This window comes from Cupressus sempervirens, chromosome 1 (assembly GCF_028749045.1).
Source record: "Cupressus sempervirens isolate cs-2001-9-10 chromosome 1, ASM2874904v1, whole genome shotgun sequence".
Classification (NCBI taxonomy): Eukaryota; Viridiplantae; Streptophyta; class Pinopsida; order Cupressales; family Cupressaceae; genus Cupressus; species Cupressus sempervirens.
In genome coordinates, this window is record NC_143118.1 from 686,783,871 (window position 1) to 686,796,940 (window position 13,070).

General features: G+C 33.1%; 1 protein-coding gene across 1 annotated transcript; it reads left to right on the forward strand.

The window, feature by feature from the left end:
* The first annotated feature begins 560 nt into the window (after window positions 1-560).
* On the forward strand, window positions 561-1,601 carry LOC149579798 (uncharacterized). The gene is made up of 2 exons (XM_089802534.1): window positions 561-888; window positions 1,213-1,601. Exons 1-2 carry the CDS (start codon window positions 561-563, stop codon window positions 1,599-1,601), a joined length of 717 nt encoding a protein of 238 aa, XP_089658660.1.
* Window positions 1,602-13,070: the final 11,469 nt, after the last annotated feature.

The window sequence follows — 13,070 nt, forward strand, 5'->3', positions numbered from 1 at the left end:
TTACCAAGATTCGAGCAGTCCTTTCAGCCACTCCAATTTTTCCCATGGCATGCCTTCCTCTCAATAATTGGATGTCCAAGAATTTTGAAACAAAACTTAGAAATTTCCTGTGGAAGGATAAGGAAAATGACAAGAAACTTGCTCTTATTAAGTGGGACAATTTATGCAAACCCAAGGAATGTGGGGGTTTAGGAATTAAGAAACCACAATAGCAAAACGAGGCTTTAGGAGCTAAACTTGTATGGAGGTTATACCAAGAAAATGAACATAAATGGGCCAAAATTTTATATTATAAATATCTAGATCCAACAGACCCAGAATCGGTGTTTAGGATGGAAAAATTACCTAAAGGGTTGGAGTGTTGGAATTTCATGTCAAAATGTCGAGGAATCATTAGCAAATATCTAACTTGGGATGTGGCGGCTGGGAATAGAGCCTTGTTCTAGGAAGATTCTTGGGATGGGCAACCTCCTATTCATTCATCCTCTAACTTAGAGAACCTCATTTCTAAGTTGAAATCATTGTGGGGTAATAAGGTAAAAGATTATAAAGTTAAAGAGATGTCGGATGGGGAATTGCGATGGAGACGACGCTCTATCGATGATTTAGAACTTGAACCGGATTCAGGTGCAGCCTTCGAAAAGATCATCTCGAATAGGAAAATAAAAAAATCTGAAAGGTTGGATAAACTCATCTGGGCTGGATCAAAGGATGGTATCTACAGTGTAAAGCTTGGATACCAACCTATAATTCACTCGCAGCAGTGGAACTATGTGGACATCCCTTTAAAATTGTGCTGGGATCCAGCTTGCCTTCCCAAGGCGGGTTTCTTTTTATGGATGGCCCTTCAGAACAGAGTTTTGACTGCGGACAGATTAGCTAGATTTGGTATCATGGGCCCCAACTGGTGTGTCATGTGTAAACAAAGCAATGAAGATGTAGACCATCTCTTCCTAAATTGCCCTTTTGCTCAAAATTGATGGGAATGGATTAAATCCCAACTAATGTGGTCAACCCCTTTTGAGAATTCCCTTAAGGGGCTCCTCAGTTCCTGGCCCACACATTTGGTTCGCGGGGTATATAGCAAACTTTGGAATATTTTCCCATCCCTAGTGGTATGGGAACTATGGAAAGAAAGAAATCATCGTATTTTCCAAAATAAAGAGCAGAATTTAGACAGTTTTCTGCTAAAACTCGAAGTATCTATTATAGAAGTTATGAATGCTAATCTAAGGAAATATTTTCATGAAGAAGGCTCTTTCTCATTTTGGGATGGTATAATGAAGAAACAATGGTCCAATCTGATCAACCCTCCTCTAGTATATGCAACTAGCAATAAGGAGGCAAGGGCCAACTGCAAATGGGCTCCTCCTCCCCCAGGATGGCATAAACTGAATTTTGATGGAGCTGCGAGAGGGAATCCCAATATAGCTGGTATAGGTTGTACCGTCAATGATGAGGATAGTCGGTGGATAGCAAAGTTAGCTTCTCCTCTTCCTCTAGTTTCAAATAATGTAGCAGAATTTGAAGCGCTGGAGAAAGGTCTACAACTCTGTCATAAATTAGGTCTTCCTAAAGTTGTCATTGAAGGTGACTCTTAAGTAGTCTTGAATGCCATTAGGAAAAAAAGACTCCTAATTGGGCCTTGAATTCAAAACTCCAAGAAATGTCGTTGTTATTGGGAAATTTTGAGGATGTCCTAATCATCCACATTTATTGAGAAGGTAATATGATAGTTGATCATGGACTTGCGAACAGGGGTGCTGATGGAGAATCGCTATTGATATACAACTTAGAGTCTCCTCCTCCCTTGTAGTTCCTAGAGGGTTTTTTCATTAAGATTCACTCATATATTTTATTATAAATATATATATTCATATATAAATGCCTATTTACATAAGTATGCAGACTCATATATATATATATATATATATATATATATATATATATATATATATATATATATATATATATATATATATATATATATATATATATATATATATATATATATATATATATATATATATATATATATATATATATATATATATATATATATATATAGATTTTCTTAGATTTTAACAAAATTTATATTTATAAATATTCGAAATAATAAATATTTAAATATTAATATTTTACAATAAAGTAAGAAAGAAAAAGATAGAAAGGAGAATAATTTAAGATATATTTGAATATTTCATTTTTTAATCCTTATTATTAGTATTTAATAAAACCTATTATTATTAAAAATATTAATAATATGTAGCTGTATTGCTATTACTTATATATCTGAGATATACTTCCCATTTAAAGTCTCCTAGATTAGAGTCCTTATTGCAGCTACGGAGGAGTAACCTCGAAATCTTTCATAATTGTCCCCATTTAGGAATGGTGGTCTGATTTAGTATAAAGATTATACCCAGTGAGTATTGCATTAGGCATATCTAATTTGGTAAGATATAGAGATTATCTACTAAATTGATCCTTAACCTAACCCACCTCCTATTTGGCTTTGCTGTGTTGTGCTTTCCAACTGTCATCCAAACTAAGATCTTGGTAATCATTACGAATTTAGGTCCATGAAGTTATCATAATTAGTTATGATTATGAGTTTGGGCTGGAGGGAGTCCGAAATTTTCCACTTGGCTTATGAAGTAAAGATTCTGCAACATGTGATCAGATATTCAATGTCAAGTGTGAGCAGTTGAGGTCATTGCCAATCTAAAGCTTTTATTCTCGGTTAAGGGTCACATAGGATAGGCCGAATAATGATGATTTTCCTTTGTTAAATGGAAATAAAGCTCTGAGTGGGATAACTGATTGAGAGTGATAAATTTTTTTAGCTTCTTTGTGATTGCTCATTGTTACGATGGAAACCAATGTGAATGTCTACCATGTGACAGAGAACAGAATGATGGCCTTCCTCGGGAAGTTAAAACCAGAAAGATGGAGTCGTCTCCTGAGAAATGCAGATGATATGATGTGTTTTACTGTGAGTAGGGTGATAGGGGAAGATTCTTTTGACTATAGGGCGACCTGGAGAACCAACAGCTCTATAATTGGATCATTCATTGGGGTGATGGTAAAGGCGAAGATTGATAGAGAAGAGATTGTTAGGCTTTGTTTAGATATTTTCAATCCTGTCTGGAGGCGAGCGTTAGAGAAGGTTGTTCTCAGTATTGATGACAAGGGCAGAATCCCTCACCCTGAGAAATACATGAGCCTTCCCCTAGGTGCGGAGGAGTTAAAGACTACCCCTCGATGGTAGTGTCTAATGGTTAGGGACAATTTGGCCTTTTTTAGGGCATGATCATGAATGGAAGCAAGTGTGAATTTCCTTTTGGGCTGGTGTGGGATTAGGACATAAGAGAATCTGGAATGGGTGGTCAAGTATGTCAATATGTTTAAATCTTATGTGAGCCTAGGAGTAGTTTTCAACGACCTCAATGCCTTGGAATTCTGCATCCTCAACGCGAAAAAATCGAGCAGACTCAGGGTCAATTATGTACTCCCCCCCAATGTGGTCATGGATGACCTAGACTCTGCTCCAGAGGTGATTATGGTCTCATGGAAATAGTAGAATCTGTTTACAATTTTTGGTTTCCAACTTTTAGATTGTTGTTTTGCTCCTAGATATTAAGGGCTTATATAGTAGGCCTTCAGGTTTGCTTAGGGTTCTTATCTCTATATAATACAGGGTGATATGTCTATCTCTGTTATAGCAACAAATAGTATTGAAATGTAAATCTTTGACAATATAGTATTGAACTATAAATATATAATAATAGAAATAGATTTCCAAATGGTTTGGTGTATTGAAGGATAAGACCGTTAGCCCTGCTTGATTAGATAATTTAAGAAATTTAAGATTTATAGTGGCTGGTCACTACAATATCCATTTAAGGAATGCTTTGTTAGTGGTAGTTTCATGATAGAGAGGGGATGTGTTATCAAGAAATGGTATTTCTCTTTTAAATTAACATAGGAATTTGATCTTTATTTGTATAGTCGGGAACCTGGATGATGTGCCCCAGAATTTCTTCAGAGTGTCATTGTTTGCAATCTATGTTTGCTCCAAGGAGTCAAGACTCTTGTTTTCTTTCATTATTTGATTCATGGGTGTCGGGTCGATACACAATGTTGTAGATTTATTGTTATCTGCTTTGACTAGATTTCATTAGATGGGAAGTTTTGTTAATTCTTAATTAGGTTTGAAGATTTGTCAAGAAGATTATGAAATCTGAGTGTATGGTTAATTTTAATATTCATTGTTGTTAGATGTTTTTATATTTAGACTTAAACATTGTGAATACCCGGGCGTCCTTCTTGGTCTTTTAAACTATCTCGGATCTATTGATAATCCCAAGTTTACAGAACAGGGGATTTGTAGTAGGATCTCCCTCAGTGACATGATATTGTTTTCAAGATAGTAGTGACTAATCTGGTGTTTAGAAATTTTATTCGTTCCATTTTATGTAAACCTAATCGCGATTGTTCTAATAGATCTGAGTGGTTGGCTTTTTTAGGAATAGTTCTTAGTCAGGATGTATATAAGGTAGAAGTTGATTATGTGAAGACTGAAAGACAAATATTAAAAGATTGAACCATGAGTTATAAGGGATTTAAGAGTACTGTTTATGTCTAAATTCGCTATTCATAGAACACTCATGTTAGATCCATATCTCCAATTTAGTTTAAACTAAGGATCAATAATTAATCAGGTAGATTAATGGTCTATAATTAGATCTGATAAATAGAATGCTTATTAATAATTCTAGGTTTTATAAGGTTAATAATATTTATGTCTTTATTGAAAGTATTTTCATTTGCATACTAACTATCCTTGTGTCTTGAAGAAAGAATTTTTTTAGACAGGTATCTGACATTAGATCTTTCCAATTGTAGACAGAAGGAAATTACTCTAAGGCAAATTTCCCTAGAATTCCCAAGTGTATTTTTATGTAATTTTTTGTAAATTCATGTAACTTTGAGATCCAGGGTATGCCCCTATGGAAATGTAATAATATAGGACATAAGTCCCAAGCAAGACTGGAGGTTTTCTTCTCCGTTCTTTCCTACCAGTGCCCGTTTGAACGGAGTAACACATTGTAACTTTTATTTTATCTTTATTTTAATATAAGATCCAAGGCCTTGGTCGTTTATCGATCAAAAAATAAATAAATAAATAAAATAATGCATTAACCTAAGTAAACTTAAGTGTGTGTAAATAGTGAACACTTATTTACACCAACACTATTAATCATGGACGAACTCATAGTGGTGCCAATTCTTTAAGATTTATATGTTTCAGTTGAAAGTTTTCAAAGGTTGATTATTACTTATTAGTTCATGTCATACAGGAACTATAGGTGAGGGCTATTGCTTAAGTGGTTATTGAGGTTGGGATCCCATGGGCACCCGCTTCCTTAAAAATAGAGTGGGTGTTGCTGAGATTTTTTAGGTATATTTAAAAAGGGAAGCGGTCCTATGGATTTATAAGTGAATCTGCTTCAAAAAAAAGCATAACTACTAAATTTAAGGAAGCTTTTATCTCATGAATTTTTTAAAAATTGAATTAAATTTATTCATAAATTTGTTTGGTGGGAATTCATTTTAGTGGGAAAATGAAGTGTAGATAGTTGACAAATGGCATAATTCCTCCCTAAGCTAGTGGGGCTAAATTCAACTTCACTCCTTTTTCACCCGCTCAAATTAAGAAGGCTAAAAATTTGGGGCTCCTATTTTGTAGGAAAAGATTCCAATTAACCCTTTAGCCCCCCCTTAAAAAGTATCATGGAGCCACTCGCTCCACAAAAATAGAGCCCAAGCCCCTCCCATGGGACCCCTGCCTAAACCTACATTCTACAAGCTCTCTTTATGTCATTCCATCCCAGTTATATGATAATTTTCATTAATTAATCTTCCAAAAGTGGTGAAGATGATCAACATTTACCTCCTCCTGAGCAGATTTACATTTTCACAATATTCTAAGCGAGATAAGGGTTTTTCTTGGCTTTTTCCATTCACTGACATCTAGGACTGATTGTTCTGCTAGGGCATCTCCTCCGTCATGCAGCTATGATGAGTGTCTCTTTCTTCTGGCTACTACAAACTCATGTGACAACTACAAAAATGGAGAACCGTTCCTATGCATACCTTACCAAGTACGAATACTTCAAAAATACATAGGGTATACGAGTTAGAGGAATATAACCAGGGGGTAGAGGAATAGAACCACATGTTTTTCATCGTTGCTCAAGAATATTGTAACATTTTTTCTTATTATGCTTCTTCTAAACACTTTCCATGTTGCACTATTTATTTTTCCTTTCAGTTCTACTCTCGGTTGTCTGGTGGCATTCAGGCTTGATGTTTATTCTCAAGCATCTTGAAGACTTATCTTCCCCAAATTTGGAGAAACTTATACTAGTAAGCCCATGGATACACCTTTCTTCCTATGTCCCGCTCTTTGTGGCTTTGGTGCTTCTACAACGTACAGGTGCCACTGTTGATAATTTCATATCATGTTGATATTTGTGTGCAGTCTTCAAACAGGGTGCATGTAATAGGCTCCAACAATTCTTCAGACAAAAATCTCCCGCTAACGAGTGAGTAATAATTAGTTGTGAAGATCAATCATTCATTCGTTTAATTAATGTATTTAATTTCTAGATCTTGTCAAGATTTGTGCTTTCATAGAATTTATTTAAAATTCCATCCATTGACCCAAAGCCATGAATTGCATAAATGAGAAGAACATTGCAGTCACATTGATTAATCCCTTATTTCTTTTAATGCCTTATTTCTTTTATGCCCTATTTGTTTACAAGCAATGCTAATGGGAGAAAACAATGTTTCTATATGCTTGGCCTCTTTTTGACAATAGGGTGCCATATCTCTTATAATTATTACTTGCGCTTGTGTATAATTTTAGAGCTTCATTATCTTTCTCCTCATATCTTACTATTACCAACATAATGATTAACCAAAAATGAAAGACAATTTTTTTTTGCATAGAGGCGTCTCCCAATGGTTAAATGAACAGTCTCTATAGCATCATATTTAAATGCTCTCTTGAATGGTCCTTATTCTCTGGTTACCGCATCAATGGATTTTCCTTCATTCTTACCAAAGTGAGTGGCTCTTCATTACAACATTAAGGATGACACTATGGGGCCTAGAAGCTTTTGGTCTTCATGAGTCCCCTTCTCCTCTCAAAGGGTGTATTGTTTTATTGAAAGCTTTTACAATTACTTTCTCTTGCATTGTGATATATTTTGCTATTATATTAGGTGGTAAAGGTACACCATTCTTTCTTGGACATGCCTAATTCTTAATCTACGGATGACACACTTATGGGCTTTAAGCTTGAGTGTATGAACTTGTACATTGTTGATCACACATATGATCTTCATGATAATCTCAATTAGCAATGACCCTTTAATAACAAGATTGAAGCACAAGTATCAAATGATTAATGTGCTCTAAAATGAGACATATGTAAGCTTGCATATTCATTATTTATAATATTCAAACTAATTATAGAATAATTAAAATTAATATAAATTACACTAATTTATATTTTTTAATTTATTGAATTAATCAAGTTTAATCATATTTTTAAATGATTTTTAAATTACATAATATTATATTATTAATTTTAATTTTAATAATTTAAAATATATATATACTTGTATGAACTAGACAAATTTATTATTTATTATTAGATAGTAGGCATACTTATTAAATAATAAATAACATTAAATAGTTATGATAGTTATTATCATGGTTAAAATCAAGATTTTGATTACCATTCATGATAAGGGTTAAGGTTTACATGGGGGTAATTATAAATATGATTGTAAAGTTCTAACTATTTTTTGATGCTCAGGGCTACAGATAGGGTTACAAGAAAACTCTATTGGTTAGAGTTTGATTGGGTTTAGAATTTGGAGGACCTTGCCTAGAATTACAATAAAATATATTGATTATGGTTACAAAATTGATTGGGATTAGGGTTCTAATGAATAGGGTTCAAGTTGACAATTATTATTAGGGTAAGAGACTACATCATTTAATTATACTATATTTTAATTATTTGTGTACCTTTTAATGCTCCATTGAGACTTTTGGCCAACTCACATTATTAGTTTAGATGTTGCTTCTTTTTCGGCATACCCATTGCACCCTAAGGTGTGATTGCTAGTCTTATTGATAGGAGATACGTTGGCGTAAAGAATAGGCCACATAGGGATGCATAGTCTATAAGACATGCACAATTGAAGAGCTCCTAGAATAACCAAGTGTCTCATGAAACATGGGAAACCAAGGGTGCAAATGTAGTATTTAAAAGTCTATCGACAAACAAATGAGCATTTATTCCCTTTTTTAATGCATTAACCTTGCATTCTTTCGTGAATCATTTATTTATTTATTGTGCATTGAGTTTATATGGATGGCATTCTACATATCCATCATTTTGGAATTTTTCACATAATCTTGTATTGAACTTTATGTATGATTCATTTGCCAATTTTCTAAAGTAGATATACATTTCCTTAGAGAAGGCTTACATTTCTTCTACATTATATTTTCTAGTTTTTGTTTAATGTTAAACATTTATATATTAGTCTTATAAAGGGGATTCATTATATTTATAATTAACTAATTTATTTTGTTTAATACAATCCATTCCTTGGATATAGTTTAGCAAATAAAAGCATTGGTTCGTAAGAATTTAAAATTTAGTTAAAGAATATTATTATTTAGTTCAGAATTAGAATAAGTTAGGTAGGTACATAATATGGATTTTTTATAAATTGAATAATGTCAGTAATTGATTATGATATTTTCAAATTATGTGAATTGTTTTAGATTCCAATTATTAGTTAAGATGAATGAAATATATTTGTATTAGGTTAACTAATATTAATTTATGTAATTACTTAAGCATGTTTTCAGCTTCGATTTTATTTTAATAATTTAGTAAATAAAGAATTGTAAGTTTAGAGTCTAATTAAGAATGTATAAAAGTAGTCATGTATTAAATATCATAATTGTCAATTAAATATGTATTATATGATTATTCCTTGGTGTTAATTTTGTTTTTTTTAAAGTTTAAGAGTTCGACATTATGATATTTTCCTAGAGAATATTATTAACCATGTTAAACTTGTATATCATTCACAAGCTAGCTAGGAGTTTATTTGTTGTAGAATTGATGTGTCATAAATAACATTATTGCTCTTGCAAGTGTTAGATTTTTTATATAAGTGGATAAATTAATTAGAAAATAAGTATGATTATTGAATAGAGATTCTTGGAACAAATGGCATGTAAAAAAGAATCAAGATATGATGATTGATTAAAACTAATGCTAATCTTTTACTTTATGATTGTTGAGTATCGTGATATAGATGTTGAGTCATCAAGGATGCAATTTAGATCAATATATATATATAGTCATATAGTATGTTTAGAAATATTTTGTCGATTCTTTTGGATTGAATGAACCATTTAGAGTCTTGATGTGTATATATAATAATAATGTATTTATTTGGATGTAATGATGATAGTGGCATGGTCACACCTTTTGGTGAGTTTCATATTGAGTTGGTCCTAATGTTAGGTGAAAAATATTGGTGATATTGGATTTTGTATGAGTCAACTCAATCATATTATTGTCTTTATATTTTGGGTTTGAGATCAAGGCTTACCCTACAAGTACCAAAGGCTTGGGTGTTTTGATGCATTACCTTTATTTAATGTTATCTAATGGTTCATGTTAATAAAAGATAATATTGCCTCACCCATGCCTAGAGTATGCTTATGCTATTTTGTGAGGATGGGTTGCAAAGGCATGGTTGTCTATGGGGCATTGATATGGTAGTGTGACACCTTGGTTCAATGAGGTGATTATTTCTACATGGTGTCCATGTAGGCACTAGGTCTAGAGAGGCTACATGGTGACATTAGTAGGGAATTGCGCGATGAAAACCTTCCATTTGTATCCTAAGGATTCCCTCATGTTTGATCTAGATTTTCCTTTGGTATAGGATGTGGTCTATATTTTAGCATACTATTGGTCAACCTTGTGATCCTATATGTCTCTTATTCGATGAGATTACCCATGATATTTCCATGTATCTCTTAGCTTGGGTGAGTTGGTTGTAAGGTTTTATGTTGTTAGGTGGAAAATATTTTATACATCATGTATTTTTTCAAGAGTTTCTTAAGAGCCTTGGACAATTTTTCTTCATACATACATTACATTCTTACAATTTAATGTTCATGTGGTCAAGTGGACTCTAAGGTTCATTATATCTTATTATTACATCTTCAAGATGATGCATCATGACTTTGTTATCACATTGATGTATTCATGTTTCGGGACAAAATTCTTGATGAAACAAATGTAAAATGCATATGTAAACATGATGCATAGAGTACATGTAAATTGTAAAAGTGAACATGTATCCATGTTTATTTGTGAAATAAAAGAAAGAGTAAAAATGGATGTTGGTCCTTGCCATGATCATAGAATATTTTATATTATCATACTATAATTCCTAATGTGATCTTATTCACACATGTATGATAGTATTCTTATATTTTCATGCATGTTATGCATTGCTAGTAGCAACGTAGAGGAACCCATGAGGACGTGGTAAATTGATTAAAGATAAATATTTGTGTCTATATTTAATGGAATGCATTATAATGAGTTAAGGTTAGGTTTAATAATATTCAAATATATGTATTGCACTTCAATATTGAAAAAAAAAGTATTTTGTTTTATTTCCTTTAATAGTTGTATTTTCCTCTCAGGTTCCTTGATGGGGCATTATGCCAAATCAATATGAGAGACAACATATTTTGACTAACTAATATGATTTCATAGTACAAAGAATACAAACAAAATTAGGTAAATGGGGAATCTATTTTAAGCATATAATGGAGGGATAAGCTTCAATCGGTGGTGATTGGAATTTTTGAGTTTGGTTCAAAATTTCCAAAACATTCATGTGTGCTTAGATGGTGGAGTGGGTGGGACCATTCCCTTTGAAATGATATATTATAGGTTGTTCCTATTGTTGCCAACATGGAATAAAATATAAACGATCAAACTCTACATGAATTTAGTATGATGCCACACTAAATGATTTAATAAAACTGAGGTTTGAACAAATATTGACTTCCATAGATAAATGGTAAATTTGTTCTCGAGAACAATGATTGCGAGATTATGGTAAAAAAAGTTCCACAATGTTTTTGATATTAGAGCATCCAAAACTAGGGGGATGGTCCTTAAAAAATAATGGTAGTCCCAACAAAAGACTACTAGCAACAAGATTAACAACACATCACACCCTTATACTTTAATACCAAAAAACAAAAACCTCCTAGCGTGTCCATCACAAACAAGCTATTTGTATCCATCACATCTAAACCATCATTAACCAAATTATTAAGTTTTTAAAACTGGAGTTTAGAGAGCAACTAGACCTACTAAACCTATCTAAAGTGTAATGTCTTAAATATAATAATAAAACTAAGGCCATGTATGGCTAGTTTAGAGTGTAACAATATGAGACATACAAGCAGAAACAGATCATCATATAAAACTAAAGGCCTAAATATTGGTCTTTTCCGTTCTTTTCCTTTCTAGCAAGACCTTCACTAAAGCATCTGCAAGGAAATCATATAACTTTTTTGAATCCTCTATGCCAAGGTCTTCTTCCTCCTTCTCTTGTAGGAGTAGTTGGAGAGTGATCATCACCGCATGTGTAACCTTCACAACAAATCAAGATAGTTTCTTGAAGGTCTTGTCTAAGGAAAAGAAATGGGCTTTGAGATCCTCCATCTCGTGGTTGGTCACCTCCATAACACATTTCCCTTTAGGAATCTCCTTGTCCAAAATCTACAACACAATGGGCTTAGGAAAAACCTTGTCTTTTTCTATTTTTATCAGTCCTCCTAGGTGAGGTGACCATCATTAGAGAGGTGTCCTTGGTAGTCCAAGTACCCGAGTGAGGATCAAGGGTAAAATCAAAGGTATTCATAGTAATCTTGTTAAGATATGAGTGGACTCCCTACTCACCTCCTATAACCTTTTTTATTTTTCACCTCCTCTAATTTTGAGGTCTCCTTAAAATCCTCTTTGTCCTCTTTTATGCCAATATACTCCCTCCTTGATTTCTCCTTCCTCCATTTTTTATTTTCACTTTCTCCAGATCCTAACAATTCTTCATCCATATCGAAATTCCTATTTCCCATTTATTTTGGTTTGTCTTGGCTCTTGGAAAACCTTCCCAACCTTCTACTTCCATCCTAAGTCTCTTCCTTAGACTGCACTAGATCAATCTCGATAGATTTTTCCACTTTGGGTTTCTTGCTAGTGACTTGGGTTCCTCTTAATAATTTTGTATGTTTTTTGGAATTTCCAAAGGGGGTAGAGGAGAGGGACAACCGAGGAGTGGGTGGCTTGGACCTACACCCATTGCCAAATCTAGGAGGATTATGTGGGTCCTAATTATTAGCTAATGTAGTACAGATAGGCGAGAAAATGGTAAGATGAAAGTTTTACAATCCGTTGATGGAGAATGGTAATTTTTTGGCCTTTTTTATTTCTCTCCCTAACTTTCATAACAATAGCTTCTAGGTCATGGAGGACAAAAAAGGGAATAGAAATAATGTCATGATTACAGAAGTGATTCGATAAAGGAAAATGATAAAAATAACAATCCCCAAATATTCCTTCTAAAGTTAGGTACTTCATTATGACCAAACATACCTCATTCCAAAGTTCAATAAGTTTTCTTGGTTGAAATCCTCTGAAAAATTCCATGGTGTTGATTAACATGGCATTATACCATTTTAATCAATATGCACGATAACACAGTAGAAATCAAATATACAATTACCCATCAAATATACAATTACCCGCTGTTGGATTAAATATATCTCCCTTATAATCTAAAATATATGTATGCAATGTATCTATTTATTTTCTTGACTATGGAATCATAAAATCTCAAATAAATGAAACACCTTTGGAAGCTTACATA

Excerpts from the sequence above, each read along its gene's own strand:
- LOC149579798 (XM_089802534.1), top strand. The coding sequence starts at position 561 with ATGTCGGATGGGGAATTGCGATGGAGACGACGCTCTATCGATGATTTA. Across the intron at positions 889-1,212 it reads GGACAGATTAGCTAGATTTG|AAGTTATGAATGCTAATCTA; the intron begins GTATCATGGGCC and ends TATCTATTATAG.